Source organism: Neofelis nebulosa, chromosome 2 (genome assembly GCF_028018385.1).
Source record: "Neofelis nebulosa isolate mNeoNeb1 chromosome 2, mNeoNeb1.pri, whole genome shotgun sequence".
NCBI classification, from domain to species: domain Eukaryota; kingdom Metazoa; phylum Chordata; class Mammalia; order Carnivora; family Felidae; genus Neofelis; species Neofelis nebulosa.
Window position 1 is genome coordinate 103,336,699 of NC_080783.1, and position 17,632 is coordinate 103,354,330.

Genomic DNA, 17,632 nt, shown 5'->3' on the forward strand with positions numbered 1-17,632 from the left:
ATCCCTGGGCTGGGTCTTCACATCATGTCTGGCTAGGCGACCCTGACAAATGGCTTCACCTCTTTCTGAGCCTCTGTTTCTGCCTCTGCACAATGAAGGTTATGATCTTTTTTTTTTTTTTTTTTTAAGTTTATTTGGAGAGAGAGAGAGAGAACACACAAGAGCATGAACAGGAGAAGGGCAGGGAGAGAGAGAAAATCCCAAGCAGGCTCTATAGGGTCAGCACAGAGCCAGATGTGGGGCTCTGATGCACGAACCATGAGATCATGACCTGAGCTGAACACAAGAGTCCAACGATCAACCGACCGAGACACCCGGGGGCCCCAAAGGCTCCAATTGTTGATGTGGGAATGACATTGGATCGTGCTGGCGAGGACTTGGCAGAGTATCCGGTGTGAAGTACGTGCTCAAAAAAGGCAAGCCGTTATCACCATCGTCATTGACGTTAATTTTAGAGATAGTAAAGATTTCAAAAGAAATCCACAAATATTTCCCCAGAAAATGAGAAAGTGATTTTTCAGGTACATAGAAAATCCCAGGGACCCTCCTCTGAGGAGTTATCAATAGCCAGACCCCTCAGGGGTCCCTTGCAGGCCTTCCTACAAGTCTGCTCCCCAGCTTGCCACAGAGCTTGTCAGCCTGTGGATGCAGGAACACCGTGTGTCACGACTTCTGTTTCTGAGCCATCAACGGAGACGGGATGGAGACAGGAGGGAAAGTGGGAGGGAGGCTGGAGAAGATCAAGTCCAGTCTCGGTGCAAGTCTTGTCGGGAAGTGGGTTTTCATCAGGTACACGTGTTCTGTCTTCGGCCCACGTTCCCTGTCACCAAACCCACTGCCCCGAATCCAACACGCGATGAACACCTGTTGGTAGTTCCGCTAACGCGTTTCCCCGGAAACAGGACAACCTTCAAGGCAGTGGTTCTCGACCGCAGGCAGTTCTGCCCTCTCAGCCTCCCAAGAGACACTGGACAGTGTCTGGAAAGATTTTTCTGTTGGCACAACTTGGAGATGCTCCTGGCTTCTAGTGGGTAAAGGCCAGGGATGGTGCTAGACAGCATACGAGGCACAGGCCAGCCCCCCACAACAAAGAATTGGGGGGCTCCCCTCTCTCCATCATGTCTCCATTATTCCCACCCTTTCGCTTCCTCCATGCTGAGGGAGGGCATAGCCCCCTTCCTGGCACCCCTCGCCGAAAACTCAGCTTTAGTATCAGGGATTAGGGGTGTCAAGAAACCTCGCTTGATTTTAACTCACTAAGGTTATCAAGTTGGCAGCTTGCCAGACGCCACGGATTAAAAAACCGGACCTTGAAGGACTATTTTTTATTTGCTTGACACGCTTATGCACAATTTTGTAAGCAAAAATTGTCCTCAGGGTGTCATTGTTTCTTACTCGCTGCTAATAGGAAAGCGCCACAGCTTACGACACTCCTTTTGGGTATCACTGTTTCATTCTTTCACTCCTTCATTCATTCACCCATTCACTCAACCAACACAGACTCATTGGGCTCCTCCTTACACTGGGGTGGCTCTAGGGACAGAGAGCGAATAGAAAGAAATCTCAGGGTGTGTTTATTGGGGAGGAGGAGGACAGATGCACTAGTAAATAATGACAATATCATTCTAGGTAAAAGCCCTCATGAGATACACGGGGCCTGGGATAGCAAAGGGGAGTGTGGCCCACATGTCCTATGGAGGTCTCAGAACACTGGCGCCTTCAACCATCATCACTTTCTGGTTTCTATTTGCAAGGGATCCCCCTGACACCTCCCTGTATGGCAAGGCGAGAGACTGGGGTGGGGAGTGACAATCAACAATTTGGCCTATTAATGCCCATTAGGAAGAGGCCTATGATCTCCCTCAAGGGGGAGGGGCAAATGAATAAAAAAATTGTTTGAATGCCCTTAAATGTCTAAATCAAATGTCTGACCACTCAGAGTAAAAAAAAAAACAGAAGGTAAGCAGGGTTTCAAAGCCTGGGAAATACTCCAACCAAAGTAGGTCAGCTCCATTCTTATTTATTAAAGGAGTTCTTGCCAAGAAGTATGAGACCTCAGGTCTGGATAAGCCCAGAAAACACCCGGAGGACCAAGACTTGCACACAGGAAACCATCTTATAATACAAGGCGGTACATGAGTGTATGAAAAGGACATTTAAGACGACATAAGGGAGAGGGCCCTGGATGAGTGAGAATCAAGAGATCTGGGTTCTAGTCCCAGCTCCACCACTAACTTGCAGATTTGGGGCAGGTCTCTTTTCTCTGTGGGTCTCAGTTTGCTCATCTGTACCATAAGGGAATTGGACCAGAGCATAAGGAAGCAGCCTTCCAAGGCACACTGAAGACTCATTTCCCCCACTGCTTATTCTTGACATACCCTAGGGGTCCCTTTGAGATGAAAAAGTTAACCCTCGGTCCTGAAGCCCAGACACCTGTTGATTTCTTCTGACAACCTCAGGGTTACTGCAAATACTTAAGAAGGAGGTGGGAAAGGTCACAAGGAGGAAGCTGTTGCCTCTCCCATCCCTGGGCTCTTTATAACAACATACCTAGAGGTTTTGAATTGTCCCCAGTGTCCCAGGTGGCATTTCCTCAAACTGGGAATTCAGATTAATGAGTGGGTACTGTAGTTCTAGCATATTCCAGTACCAGCACTGCCACTGATGAGAAGAGGCTCCGCGGTTACACGGGAGATGGGAACGAAAGTCCCAAATTCCACCCTTCCAAACTTACTGCTGCTTGGAATGTCACGGAGCTGCCAGAAAGATGGGGGCATCTCCTGAGCATCAACACTCCCATCAGCTTTGGAAGCAAAGGTTTTTCTTACAGTCAAACAGGAGAGGACTACCGAAGGCAAAGTCGTTGGATACCAGGAAGGACTTGCCCAGGACACAGACTGGAGACTCAGAATTGGGTCCCCAAGCACTTTTCCTGGGGAGTTTCTTGGCACAGAGGCCTTGAGGGCCAGTTGGCAATGCTGGGAGGAAGAAGTGGTTCTGGAATCTGCACCCCCTCCCTATTCCTTCCATCCAGCCTGTCTGAGTACAGCCACTCTCTCATTCACAAATCCCAGTGGGAGAGACCCCGGATTCCCAGGAGTTTCTGTGGGAAAGGAAAACAAGCCACCCACTCTGCCTTTCTCTTTTCTTTTCCAGCTCCTCCCTGGACCGGGTTTGCGGAGACTGCTACTCCCAGAACTCCCCAGACGTGCAGACTTTAGGGAGCCAAATCCCACAGGAGAGGGAGGGAGCTGCGACTGCTCCCACCACAGAGCCGGAAGCTCCAGCCAGAGCTTTTTGAGGTTTTTCCCTTCTGCAGTCCGGTGTGCGTGTGCGTGCATGCGTGCGTGTGTGTGTGTGTGTGTGTGTGTGTGTGTAAATGTCAAGGCTTTGGGGCAGACGGATGTGGGTTCCAATCGCCTTTTCCTGGGCAAGATTTTTGGCCTCCGAGAGCCTCGGTTTCCTAGACCCTAAAGCGAGGGTGACAATATCAGACGATTGTAAGGTTCCAATGAACTATGGATGGAGGGTGCCCAGAACACATTAAGCGCTGCCAGGGGCGCCTCCAGAGTTTCCGTCGAAGTGCAGCCTGGAGGAAGGGGTGGCTTGGGGGGCCGAGGGGGTTTATCTTACAGCTGCCTTTGCCCGACTCACTTGCTGTTTTTATCCTGGGAGAGAAGGCTATAGGGAGAGGAGCTGACAGGGATGATCCTTGCTGGGGACTGGGTGTTAGAGTTCCCACTCCATCGAGGAAGATCTGCGGACCCCTCCACGCCCGTCACGCAGGGTATCCGCGGAGAGGCACGGTACTCACGGTGTGCGCAGCGCAGGCGAGCAGCAACAGCAACGGCAACAGCAGCGGGCGGGGACGCATGGTGCCCCGCGCTCTCCCCGTGGGCGCCTCGACGGCCGCGCACCTGTGCGCACCCCCGGCCCGGGGGCTCAACGCCCTCCGCAGGGTCCCGCGCCCCGGCCGGCAGCCGCGGCCGGAGGAGCCATGGCAGGGCCACCTAAGCCGCGGCGAGCCCCGGGACTGCTTCTCCTCTCGGAAGAGGTGGCAGCGCGCTAAGCCGCCCAGCCCATTGATAAGGACGCTGCGCCGCCCGCCCGCGCTCCTCCACCCGGCCGCGACTGGCAGGGAGCCGGCGCGCGGGCCTGCTGGGGAGGAGGCGGGAGGGGGCGGGGGGGGGGGGTGGTGGAGGTTACAGAGGAGGAGGCGAGGGGGGGGCCTTCAGGGGAGGAGGCGGGGGTGGGGGCTGCAGCCGGCTCCCGCAAGCTCAGCCCGGGGGGGGGGGGGGGGGCGGGGGGGCAGAGGAGACCGGGAGAGGGCATGCTGGCTTAGCCTTCCACGCTGCAGCACCCCCGAGTCCGGAAAGAGCCTTCTCGAAGTTCTCGAAGTTCTGGGGCAGCCCTGCCGCAACCTTGCTGCCACCTCGTTGAGTCTCAGGGCTAACGAGACCCACCTTAGGGGACGAAGAAGGTTGTGCCTGTGCTCCGTGGGTATAGCACAGCGGGTGCTCCGTGAATGCCTTTGCATCTACTTGGGTGGGTCAGCTACTTGGCACTTTATTTCTGATTTTCACTTTGTGTTTCTTCATTCATTATTAAAGTTGTGCACGCTCCTTGTAGGACATTACACGCCCGTGGGCGCCCTCACCCAGGGGAAGTTTGGGTGACCAGGTGAGACCCAGGGGGACCCTGTGGCACACCCAGGAATTCTGGTGGCTGTGCTGAAGAGAACCGCCTGGAGGCTTCCTGGTGTCCCTGAGAAGCTATTTAAGCACCGGGCAGGTCTTCTCAGTAGCCTGCTCAACCCTGAGTCTGAGTGCCCAGAGGGCCTGGAGGCTGGCTTTTAGCCTCTCAGTACAAGGCACCCTCAAATGGCTCGTCTAGATTCAAGTTTTTCTTTCTCTGCTCTGGTGCCCACTCCCTTCCTCTTGGCTCTCCTATCTTACCCTTTCTCCCAGCACTTTAAGTACACATCAGCTCCTTGAATTCCCCCCCACCCCTTTAGAGATATTATGCCCATTTGACAGAGAAGGGCATTGAGGATGCAGAAGACAGTGCTGTTGCCAGGTACATGCGACTCAGCAGTTCAGATGGAAAAGCCTGGGTCTGCATACACTTCCATAACTAACCCTGATTTTCTGTGACTGACCTCTGGTCGGATTGCTAACCTGCTCGCTCTTAAAACAACACATTCTAGCCCTTAGCAGCCTTCCCCACCCAAAGAAGCTATTGATAAAGGTACAGTTGGTAAATCACAGCAGAAATAAAAGGGGAAAAAATGTTTTCAGCTCTCAGCTCCATACTAAATGCCCTGTATGTATCCGCCTAAAGTATACATGAACATGAGCTCATTTTTAAGAACTTTGGCCCCAGAAATACTCACCCAAAGACTCAATGAAATATATGCAGGGATGTTTGTGGAAGCACTGTCACAGGACCAGAGAACAGGACATAATGTATGTGGAAGAGGAACACTTAGCCCCACCTTGATATTTCCTTCCTCCAGGAGTGCAGCCATGAGTATAACCCTCCTGACCTTTCTCTACCTGCTCAGTAACGCCCTCCCCCAACACAGACACACACACACACACACACACACACACACACACACACACACACACCGGTGGGGGAGCTCTATGTGATTCACACATTTAGGATAAGGACTGGCATGAGGTTCTGCACCTCCCCCCTCCTTCCCTTGCCTTTGACAGGTCCCGCACCTGCAGAAAGCCTGTCACTGGATTGCTGTAGCCAGGCTGTCACTGCAGGTCAACTCTGCCCTTGTGAGCCAGTATCACCAGTGACAGGGCGGTGGTCTATGTAATTCTGCAGTTCGGTGCTAGAAAACCCTCTTGCCTGTAAGTATAAACCACATTCTCCAAGATTGACTTTATTACCCATGAAAGTGATATTTGGCCTCATCTGTCTTACTTTTTTTTAAAAAGTTTATTTATTTATTTTGAGAGAGAGAAAGCACAAGCTGGGGAGAGGGGCAGAGAGAGAAAGTGAAAATCCCAAGCAGGCTCCACACTGTCAGCACAGAGCCCGACACGGGGCTCAAACTCACAAACCTGCAAGCTGAAATCAAAGAGTCCAACGCTTAACCTAAGCCTGAGCCACTCAGGAGCCCCTGGCCTCATCTGTCTTAACCTTAATTCTTAAATGGTTCAAGATTCAGGCTAGAAAGAATGTTGCTTCCTGGGGCCCTGAAACCCCAACACCCTAAATGTGCATCTGAAAGAAGATGCTGTAAGGACTTGCCATTCTTACTGATTAGACTTCCATGTTGCTTGAACATCTTCTGTAAACCGCTGTATGTATTGCTTTTTTGATGGAAAAAATTTTTCAAGAAAACAATACACAAAAAGGTAATCTGTGCCCTATACAGACTGCCAGTAACAAAGCAGAGCAACATTTGTTCTGGGCAATTTAATAAATTTCTGGCCCGCAGCAAGCTATTCTTCCTTAAATGGGAGGCAGCCTCTCTGAGCATTGAGAAAAGGGTCTCAAGTGCTTGGTGAGAAGCCCATTTACAAGCCACGGTTAGTGGTTTTGCAAAACACGTCTGAGAGAACAACTCCATGATAGGAGTGGAGGGAAGAGGTAGCAAAAGAACAACATATTTAGTACCTGCCAGGAGCTGGAGAACCTTTTAGGAACTTGGGATAGGTCATGTAGCCAATCCTTCCCGCCTGTATGAGGGATATTTACTTTCCTTGATTGGTTGATGACACTCGAGGCTTAGGCACTCACCTCCAACAACACAGCTAACAAGGGACAGGGGGGCAAGGTTTAAACCCAGGACTGAGTGCAAAGCCTCTGCCCTTTGCTCTTTGCCCTTTGCACTGGACTAGAGTTCCTCTCAATCGTGAAGATGACTTCCTGGGGCACCCGGGTGGCTCAGTTGGTTGAGCGGTTGAGCATCGCGTCGGACATGGTTTGTGAGTTCCAACCCCACATGGGACTTGTTGCTGTCATGCCTGTCAACACAGAGCCTGCTTCAGACCCTCTGCCCCCTCTCTCTGCCCCTCCCCCCTTGCGCTCTCCCCAAAATAAAAAAAGTATTTTAAAGTTTTTTTTTTTTAATGTTTATTTATTTTTTTAGAGAGATAGGGAGAGAGGGAGCATGAGAGGCAGAGGGGCAGAGAGAGAAGGAGACACAGAATCCAAAGCAGGCTCCAGGCTCTGAGCTGTCAGTACAGAGCCCAATGCGGGGCTCGAACTCACAGAGTGCAAGATCATGACCTGAGCCGAAGTCAGAGGCTTAACTGACTGAGCCACCCAGGCGCCCCAAAATTAAAAATATATATATATTTTTTTATTTAAAAAAAATTTTTTTAACGTTGTTTGTTTATTTTTGAGACAGAGAAAGACAGAGCATGAACGGGGGAGGGGCAGAGAGAGAGGGAGACACAGAATCGGAAGCAGGCTCCAGGCTCCGAGCCATCAGCTCAGAGCCCGACGCGGGGCCCGAACTCACAGACCGCGAGATCGTGACGTGAGCCGAAGTCGGACGCTTAACCGACTGAGCCACCCAGGCACCCCTAAAAAAATATTTTTAAAAAGATGACTTCTTTACCGTGCTTTTGCATGTATCATCTTGTTTGACCCTCAAAACCCCATGGGGCAGGCAGGCCCAGCAGGAGGTCTGGCAGGAAAGGGAGAACCCTTGGCTCAAATAGTTTCACTGACGAAAAGTCAGCCAAATTTAACGAAAGGACCATTAAAGGAGCAGAGGTGTGGGCAAGTTTAAGGGCACCGATGAGGGACAACAAGGTTCCAGGGACCAACAACAGTGGGCCAAAAGAATGGCAAAGACTCTCTCCTTGAGGAAACTTGAGCTCAGCTCCTCAGGGCCCTTTTCTTGACTAGGACTTGACCTTGGTGCCCTCTGTCTCTGGCCGTCTTCAGCTTAGTGAGAATCCTTCCAACTCTTGATGCCTGACCAAACTTGATATCTAATCAAGTCCCTCATTCCCACCTCTGATGTCTCAATCCCGACCTGCCTTCAGCAAGAATCTTGTTAAATTCTGTTAGCAACAATCCCCACCCCCACCTTGGTATCTCCTCTTAGGGATCTTCCATCCACTGCCCCCTCACTGTGCTCCTTGGCCATAAATCCCCACTTGTTCTTGCTTTATTCCAAGTTGGGCTCCGTCTCTCTCCCTTCTTGCAATACCACTATTGTAAGTCTTGAATGAATTCTTCCTTACCATTTTAATAACTGTCAGATAACGTTTTCTATAACAAGGGGCAAGGAGAGAAAACAGTGTCCCCGAAGCTGGCAAGAGCTGTTCTAGACTCACCCATAGGGTGAGCAATGCATAGAGCAATGCAGCCATTGTCATGTGGCCCTGGCAAAGGGGTCAGGAGGTCAGATAAATGCCCTGACCCCTCCTTTCCCCTCCCCTGATCTTCTGGAGATGTTTTCCATTGGTTGAACACAACCCAATGCCAGAGACAAGGCGGACAGACGGGAGAAAGAAACTATTCACATAGTTTACCTGCTGGATGGAAAACGTAGAAAATGGGTTTGGGAGGGATGAGGCAAAAGGAGAAAAATCCCGATGAGGGAACAAAGGAAAGCTGAGAGTAAAACACAAGTTAACACCCCCACCCCCACAAACTCCCTCCAAGGGGGGTATGTGCGACATTCCTCAGGCGCTCCTGGCTGCCCAAGAACAAAGGAAAGTGAAAAACAAGTGGTTAACTGATAGAGATCACGGGCTTGCAGGACGTGACTCTCCACCAGTTTGCAATTGTCTTAATGATTTACAACAAAAAAAAAGCAATCTCCAGAAACCTATAGACTCAATTTCCTGGAGCCGTACCATCACCCTCCCCTCCACAGGATAGAACATCTTATATAATCAGTCACTCCTCACAACCCAAGTGCAGCTCTTTCTGTCCACGAGTCCCGTCCCCATGCTTTGCTTTAATGAAACCACCTTTTTGGGGGCGCCTGGGTGGCTCAGTCAGTTGAGTGTCCGACTTTGGCTGAGGTCACGATCTCATGGTCTGTGAGTTTGAGCCCCACGTCAGGTTCTGTGCTGACTCGCAGCTCGGAGCCCGGAGCCTGCTTCGAATTCTGTGTCTCCCTCTCCCTTTGCCCCTCCCCGCTCATGCTTTCTCTCTCTCTCTCTCTTTCAAAAATAAACAAACATAAAAAAAATAATAAAACCACCTTTTTGAACCAAAAATGTCTCAATTCCTTCTTGGCCATCGGCTCCAAACCCCAACACTTCAAACCGCATCAACCCCACTAGGAAATATCATTATACCCATTTAACAGATGAAGAAACTGAGATATGATGAGACTGTAGCTCAAGATCACACATTTGGGAGGTAGGCTTGCTGGTACTGAAACTCTGGATTTTTTTTCTTCACACAGAGTGGTCTCAGCGACAGGCAGCTTCAGGTAGCGGCTCAGGATCCCAAAGGTGTGCATCCCAAGAAAGAGCAGGCCGAAACTGTGTTGTAATTGATGAGCGAGCCCTGGAAATCACACAGTGCTACTGCTGAGGCTTTCTATGGTCCGTGTTACCAATTTTCATAATTGTTAACTGAGGAAAGGAACAAATGAGCCCCACCTTTCTGCTGGGACCAGCTGGTTGTCCCAGTGGGATCCCCAGGAGCCTGGAAAGCACAGCTCCTGGCTGAGTTGGCCAACACCTTTGCTGAACAAACTCAGATAAACCCGTGGCAAGACAAGCCAATAACTCCAGAGACTAGAGCTTGGAAAGAGAAAGGAAAATAAGTTTATTTTGGGTGCCAGCAGCAGGGGGAGGTGGCAAGCTTAAGCCTTAACAACCAACCTCTTAGCCTGAAAGATGGGTACTAGAGTTTTACAGAGAGAGAGATGGGGGCGTGTGTATGAGAGATGGGGGTCAGTATGTGCTCAGCACAAGATCACAGGAAGGGAAGGGGATATGTGGAGTGGTCTTCTAGGCATTCAGTTGCTCTAGACTGGTGGTTGGAATGTTCCAGTTATTGCAAAATGTCTTTGTCAAAGCCTCAAGAAAGTGTGATAAGGAATAAGCACAATGGGTTTTAGTTAGAGCTGAGTTAAGGGGTCTTGTCTATTTCTGGTTATAACCGTTGCGGTCTAGTTGAGCAAGAGGGCTCACTCTTGACATCCAGACAACCACAAAAGCGTGCCCAGGTTCAAGGGAAGACAGCACAGACTCAACCTCTTTATGGAGGAATGAGAAGATTCTGGAAGAGTGTGTGAGACCATAAATACCATTATGGGGGCTGTGGGGAAATACCACGCTATAAACCCTTTAAACTTCATTATAGCCCCCATGAGAGGGGTCCTCTCTTTGATTCTGATGACTTTCTATATCTCGATTCTGACCCTTTTCTCCTAGTACCCCTGCAGGTAGAGTGGGGCATACACACGTAAGTCATGATCACCCCAAACACTGGAGGTTCATGTTCTCATAACAGTAATTAGAGGTTACCCTGGGGCGCCTGATTGGCTCAGCCGGGTAAGTGTCCGACTTCGGCTCAGGTCATAATCTCACGGTCCCTGAGTTTGAGCCCTGTGTCAAGTTCTGCACTGACAGTTCAGAGCTTGGAGCCTGCTTCTGATTCTGTGTCTCCTTCTCTCTCTGCTCCTCCCCCGCTCACGCTCTGTTTCTCTCAAAAATAAATAAACATTAAAAAAATTAAAAAAAAATAATAAAGAAGTTATCCCCCCTTCCTGGGGATGGAAGGTCCTGCATTTGGTTCTAGGGTAACTAACTTGTTCTCCATTGATTTCATACAGATATTCTTATCACCCCAGTGAGGCAGAATGTAAGGGTAAAAACTGAAGGGCACCGAAATATGTGTGAGGATTTTTTTTTAATGTTTATTTATTTATTTTTGAAAAGGAGAGAAAGAAAGAGAGAGAGAGGCAGAGAATCCCAAGCAAGCTCCACACTGTCAGTGCACAGCCCAGCGCTGGGCTTGACCTCAGGAACCACATGCTTAAATGACTGAGCCACCCAGGCATCTCAGTCTAAGGGTTATTTTGAGCCAAAAGCAATTGACAACTAGCAGCTACAGGAAAAGTCTTTACCCCTCCTCCCACTACCTAATAATAAAGTATAAACATGCTTTTTTGTAAAGGAAATTTACATTTGTAAAGGAAATTTACATTTGTAAAAAAGTCTCCAGACCGGGAAAAGAGCTATCCCCAAGACAACTCTTATCACCTAAAAGACTCTTATCCACATAAGAAGACAAACCTTATTTACCATGCATTTGCTCCCCTCCCCTTCTCATAACTCGCCCCCCCACCAGCCCAGAAGTCCCCAACCCCCTTTTCCTTTGTTTAGCCTAAAATGGTATATACATTTCAATCATCTGGCCACCTTCCTGAATCTCATTTCCTTGTGAAACTCCAGCTCATCTGCTTTTGCCCCTGTTACGCTGTCTTTTATCAGATTGATTTGCAAGCTTCAGCCATTGAACCTGGGAAGGTAGGGGGTAAAAGATTTTTCCCTCCCCTACAATACAATCCTCCAAAAATTAAATTTAGAAACTTCCCTGGAGCCCCAAGCGGAAGAGATCTTTTCTCCTCTCCCATATCTTAGCATTTCCTTTAGAAACCTTGTGATTAGAAATCTCCATCTCTTCGAGATTTATGTAAATCTTTTTAAAAGTGAAATAAGCCTATTGCCAGTTTTGCATCCCAGAAATGCCTTTCTTGAAGGCCGTGGATACATCTCCGTGAAATGTGGACATCAAGGCATGATGGTGCCCCGGCTGTCACCATGGAGGTTGGCTCAGGCATTTGGCTCCAAGCTGTAATTTCCTGTTTGTCAAAAAAATATGAGAAGTTTTATTTTTCCTTTGGATAAAGACAATTAACTTGCGTGTAATGAATTCTATCTGCCTGGGCTCCATACAAAGGTTAGATTTCTTATTTGTCTTTGGCATCTGTTTTGGGGATTCTCAGCGACGTGCATCACAGTCTGGTCTAATGCTTAACAATAAAACTGATTGGGGTGCCTGGGTGGCTCAGTGAGTTGAGCGTCCGACTTCGGCTCAGGTCATGATCTTGCCGCTTGTGAGTTCGAGCCCCGCGTAGGGCTCTGTGCTGAGGGCTCAGGGCCTGGAGCCTCTTCAGGTTCTCTGTCTTTCTCTCTCTCTGCCCCTCCCTCGCTCACACTCTGTCTCTGTCTCTCAAAAATAAACAAACATTAAAAAAATTTTTTAAACAATAAAACTGATTCATTCTTTTCTTCATTTTGGGGAGACGGTTCACCTGGTTGGCTAGAGATTTTATTTTAAATTACTTCTCCAACAAGAAATTAGGTTGGTTTTGTTTTGTTTTGTTTTTGCATTTTTCCAAAAGCAACAAACACTTGGAGAACTAATTAAGTACATTCATTCGATGAATATTCATTGAGCTCCTACTCTGTTCCAGGTGGCTGTGCCAGAATGATAGAGGCCTGGGGAAATTGCCCGTGGCAACCTCAACCCTGTACACAAAGCCTGTGGTACTCAGTTGCAACCCCTCCTGGGGGAGGGGGGGGGCGGTGCTGGCAAGATGATGGAGGCTGGTGGTCAAGACTTGAGAGGCCTGCATAACCACACAGTTCACAAACCAGTCGGTCAGCTGAAGTGAGCAACTCCAGAATGTACAGTGGATGGTACTGTGAACTGTGATACATTCCGTGGGAGCATGTACTAAGGACCGAACCAAGCCTCGTGGGTTAATGTATGAGGTTGAGCCATATCAGTCACCATTCTTGCACGTAAAATATATTTGAATATCGATCATTTTATGAGGTTCAACCTAACAGACATCTGCTGTATCTGGCCAGCCTCTAATCCCTCTTCTTCTGGTATAAGGATCTCCCTTCCCCTCCCCTACTCTCAGATCTTGTGGCTTGGGTGGGACTTCCATCAACAGCAGCCCAGAGGTGAGCATATGACCCAGACCTCGGCAAGGAGAGACACCACCAGCAACTAACCACAATGACGGCTTTCAGGGTTGGGCTCATTGATCGGGTTTTGGAGTGATGGGGGGTTGGAGCTGCCGACCAAGAAAGAATTCTGGAGACCTCTTTGGTGCAAAAAGGTGATTTTATTAAAGCACAGGGACAGGACCCATGGGCAGAAAGACCTGCACTGGTTATATAGTTATATACTATGAAGTTGGAGAGGTAAAGTCAACTGGCAAGCCGCCAGAGGGCTTTGAGATGCTAAAGAGGACTCCTAAACTACTTGAGGCCTTGCTATGGTCAAGCTAAGGTTGTTTTCCCTCTAGGAAGGCATTAACATTAGCAGGGTAGAAGGTTCCTGGAGAAATGTTATACTCTGTATTTGCCTCCAGTATTTGTCAACGGGCTGCAGGTTATGAGGAAATTTAATTTTCCCTGCCATTTCCTTCTTGCCTTCTTTCCCCACATCACTATTGAGGGGTGATGTTGGGGCTCCAGGAAACCTATAAATTTCTGGAGATTAGACTATTGATAAGATTGCCTTTTTCTTGTCATTTACTAAGACATTTGTAAACTAATTGGAGACTAGTGTCCTTCCTGACTGTGATCTCTATCAGTTAACCATTTGTTTTCTTTCTTTTCTTTTGTTCTTCCATAGCTAGGAGTGCCTGAGGCATGTCACACATATCCCACCTGGTGGAGGTGGTGGAGGGGGTGGTTTGCAGGGTTTCAGCTTGCTTCATACTCCGTCACCTTCTTGACTGATGCTGGGCCAATAAGAGTGGCGCCACCAAACCTAGGCATTAGCATTATACTCAAGCCAGTAGCAAGATGGCGGCCCTCCCATATCATGAAGCCATTTTGGCTGGAAATGAAGTCAACATTGAGTGGAGAACCCAGAGACAAAGAAAGACAAAATCCTAACCCCATCCTCTGGCACCTACAGGCGACTGTGACTAAAGCCTCTCTTGACAGAAGATAGACAGGTAGATATGTTTTTAACCTTTGTTTTACTTTTGAATCCATTCTGCCACTAATCCATTTCTGTCACTTGTAACAATTTCCCCTGGCATACACTTAAGGAAGTCTCCATGGGAAAGTGATATGTGAGCAGAAGGGACTAGGGGTAGGGGATGAGGAGGACATTGTGAAGGAGTGAGGAGCTGGCTGTCCCTGGAGTTCGGGGGCCTTCACCAAATGAACACACCGATGACATGAACTTGCTCTGCCCCTTCAGCTGTTCAATAAACCAAACAAAGAGGTCTGTCCTCTCTTGAATGTGAGCTTTTCTGGAGCCGAGCTAATGTATTATTGATGAGCCATAAATAATGGGGCAAGCATGATTTCCCATTCGGTGCTGAAGTACAAAGGTATAACACTGACATTTTAATGAGGTTTTTATGGTCCAGGCTCACTGTTTACACTCTGGAAATGTGGGCTGGCTTTCTCAGGAAAGCAGTTTTTCCTTTACTTTTCTTATTTTCCGCCTCCATTTGTCAGCATCCTTTTATTTTATTTATTTATTTATTTTATTTATTTATTTGTTTACATTTTTATTATTTATTTTTGATAGAGAGAGACAGAGCACAAGTGGGGAGGGGCAGAGAGAGAAGGAGACAACAGAATCTGAAGCAGGCTCCAGGCCCTGAGCTGTTAGCACAGAGCCCAATGTGGGGCTCAAACTCACGAACTGTGAGATCACAACCTGAGCCGAAGTCAGATGCTTAACCGACTGCGCCACCCAGGCGCCCCTGTCAGCATCCTTTTAAATATTTCTATGGGGGCGCCTGGGTGGCGCAGTCGGTTAAGCGTCCGACTTCAGCCAGGTCACGATCTCGCGGTCCGTGAGTTCGAGCCCCGCGTCGGGCTCTGGGCTGATGGCTCGGAGCCTGGAGCCTGTTTCCGATTCTGTGTCTCCCTCTCTCTCTGCCCCTCCCCCGTTCATGCTCTGTCTCTCTCTGTCCCAAAAATAAAAATAAAAAACGTTGAAAAAAAAAAATTAAAAAAATAAATAAATATTTCTATGAAATATATTTGTTAAAACAGATCAAATAAAAAAAGGGCAAATAAAACCAAATCTGAAAGACAATGTTGCCAGTGTTCCCAAGGCCTTATCTTCTCCGGATGGAGCAAAAAATGATGAGTTATGCCCCGACCTCTCAGAGGTTCCTCACGTTCCAGCCTGATTAGGCAATTTGGCCTGGCATTCAGAAAAGAATGCTGGCAACAAACAAACCTGGATTCAAACCCTGACTTAGTCATCAATTACCCATGTGCTATCAGGCAGTTACTTTAACCCTCCAGGCCTCAATTTCCTCATCTGCGTAATGGGCCAAATAATACCCATCTTTCAGCAGTATGAGGTTGAAAAAAAATCAGTACAATTAAATTGTCTGGATATACAAGTTAAGATGCATTTGGCCGCGGACAATGGACAAACCAACTCAAACTGGCTGACGTAGCAATAAGGCTGGGTGCTGGCTTATGTGACAGAGAATCCAGAGACAGAGTGTCCTTCAGGGTGGACGAATGCGTGGTTCAGGCTCTGTTTGCACGTGGTTCTCTTGCCCCTTCCTCCTCTCCTCCTTAGCATATCAAAGTCCCTCTGGAGGACTCCCATTTGACTTTACCTCCCCAACTTCATAGTATATAACTAGTCACTCGTCATGACCCCAGTGCAGCTCTTTCTGCCCATGGGTCCTGTCCCCATGCTTTAATAAAATCATCTTTTTACACCAAAGATGTCTTCAAGAATTCTTTCTTGGCTGTGAGCTCCGGACAACACCACCATCACCCCAAAGATGTTGACACTTTTCTATTGAAAGGTGGAGTGTGCTAGGGAGGAAGCATTTACTCTGCCTGCTGAGGTCCTACTAGCTGGACTAAGAATCAAATGGACATGAGACAGATTAAAAGGGGAAAATAAAACGTAATGACATACATTCAGGGAATCCAGACAGACAAGAAATTCCAAAGACAGGCAAAGTAAGTTATGTACGTCATTCTGAACTAAGGAGGAAGGGATAGGGGCCTGGGACTTCAAAGGGAAGAAAATAAATTCATAGGAAGATGAAAAAGAATAAACGTTTGCTGTAAACAAACATTTGCTGGGCCCCTCAGAAACAGGGGGGCATAGACAACTTTGATCAAACAGGCCTTGCTGGGTCCCTCCCTGTCTGTCATACCCAGTTCATAGTATAAGGTAGTTGTGTTTAGTGATAGCTCCCTTCCTAGAGCAATTCCTTTAGCTACATTCTTTTCAGGGAGCTGAGGGGGAGATAAAGAACTTTTCTTGAATCTTCTGGGTATTGATTACTTTTTATTTGTTGATGTTTTTAAATGTTTATTTATTTATTTTGAGAGAGAGAGTGCACGTGGTGCACGAGCAGGGGAAGGGCAGAGGGAGAAACAGAGAGAGGGAAGGAGGGAGAGAGAGAGAATCCCAAGCAGGTTCTGGGCTGCCAGTGCAGAGTCCAACTCGGGGCTCGATCCCATGAATAGTGAGATCATGAACTGGGCTGAAATCCAGAGCAGGACACTTAACCCTCTGAGCCACCCAAGTGCCCCCTGATTGCTTAAAAAAAATTTTTTTTAATGTTTATTTATTTTTGAGAGAGACAGAGAGAGCGGGGGAGGGGTAGAGAGAGAGGGAGACACAGAATCCAAAGCAGGTTCCAGGCTCCGAGCTGTCAGCACAGAGCCAGACCCGGGGCTCGAACTTGTGAACTGTGAGATCATGACCTGAGCCGAAGTAGGATGCTTAACTGACCGAGCCACCCAGGGGCCCCATGATTGCTTTTTAATTCAAAATAATCTTCCTGACAAAGTGGCCCATCTTGGAGTGGCCTGACCTTGGCCCCTACAAGTCTATGTTCCCTCTTATAAAAGAGTGGGTCTTTGAGAATGGCCTCAATGGGTAGAACGAGGTGAAAGCAGAATTGCACAACTTTCAAGGCTAGGTCATACGGCTAGCTTATGCCTGGCTCTGTCCTGGGACACTTGTCCTTGGAATCCAGTGACCATGTTGTGAGGAAGTCCAGGCATTATGTGGGTATTTTGAACTGTATGAGTATATCATTCATATTCCAAATATATATAAATATATATATATTCCAAATATATAAATATTCCAAAAATATATACATATGCATGTACATATACATATAATATATGTATACGTATGTAGAAATTTAGATCTCTGTTGGCATGACTCATTAATGACCTGATCCTACAAATATTTTGGAGGTCCTCCCATGTGCCAGGCAGAGTGCAAGGTGATGAGTATATAGTAGTGAACAAGTCAGGCCATCAGCTGACTTCAGAAAAGGTAGACATCAGGAAGACAGACATCAGAGACGTAAGCCCATTGGTCTAGAATCACACACTGCAGTAAGTGCATTGAAGGGAGAGCACCCAGTGCTGGGAGAGAGGGTGGTGGGGCTGGGGTAGGGCCTGATTTAGAAAAGGAAGCCAGGACACGCCCCTCTAAGGAAGGGATCCTTAGGCTGAGTAGGAACTGGCCGAGTTTCGGGTTATTTATCGCTGCAGCTATATTTATCCCAAAGCTTGCATGCTTGAAACAACAACCATTTTATTATTTCCTACAAATGTTGCCGTCCCCAATTCAGGCAGGCTTGGACTGGGAGGTTAAAGCAGTCGCAGACCTACCTAGATTCATGGGCAGG

At 48.1% G+C, this 17,632-nt stretch overlaps 1 protein-coding gene across 1 annotated transcript in view; it reads right to left on the reverse strand.

The window, feature by feature from the left end:
- Window positions 1-4,143, reverse strand: part of SCTR (secretin receptor) — a 78,760-nt gene extending 74,617 nt beyond the window's left edge. Inside the window, exon 1 of the mRNA XM_058715503.1 lies at window positions 3,815-4,143. Coding sequence (XP_058571486.1) covers window positions 3,815-3,874 — 60 coding nt within the window. The 5' untranslated portion in view covers window positions 3,875-4,143. The remainder of the gene's footprint in view (window positions 1-3,814) is intronic.
- Window positions 4,144-17,632: the final 13,489 nt, after the last annotated feature.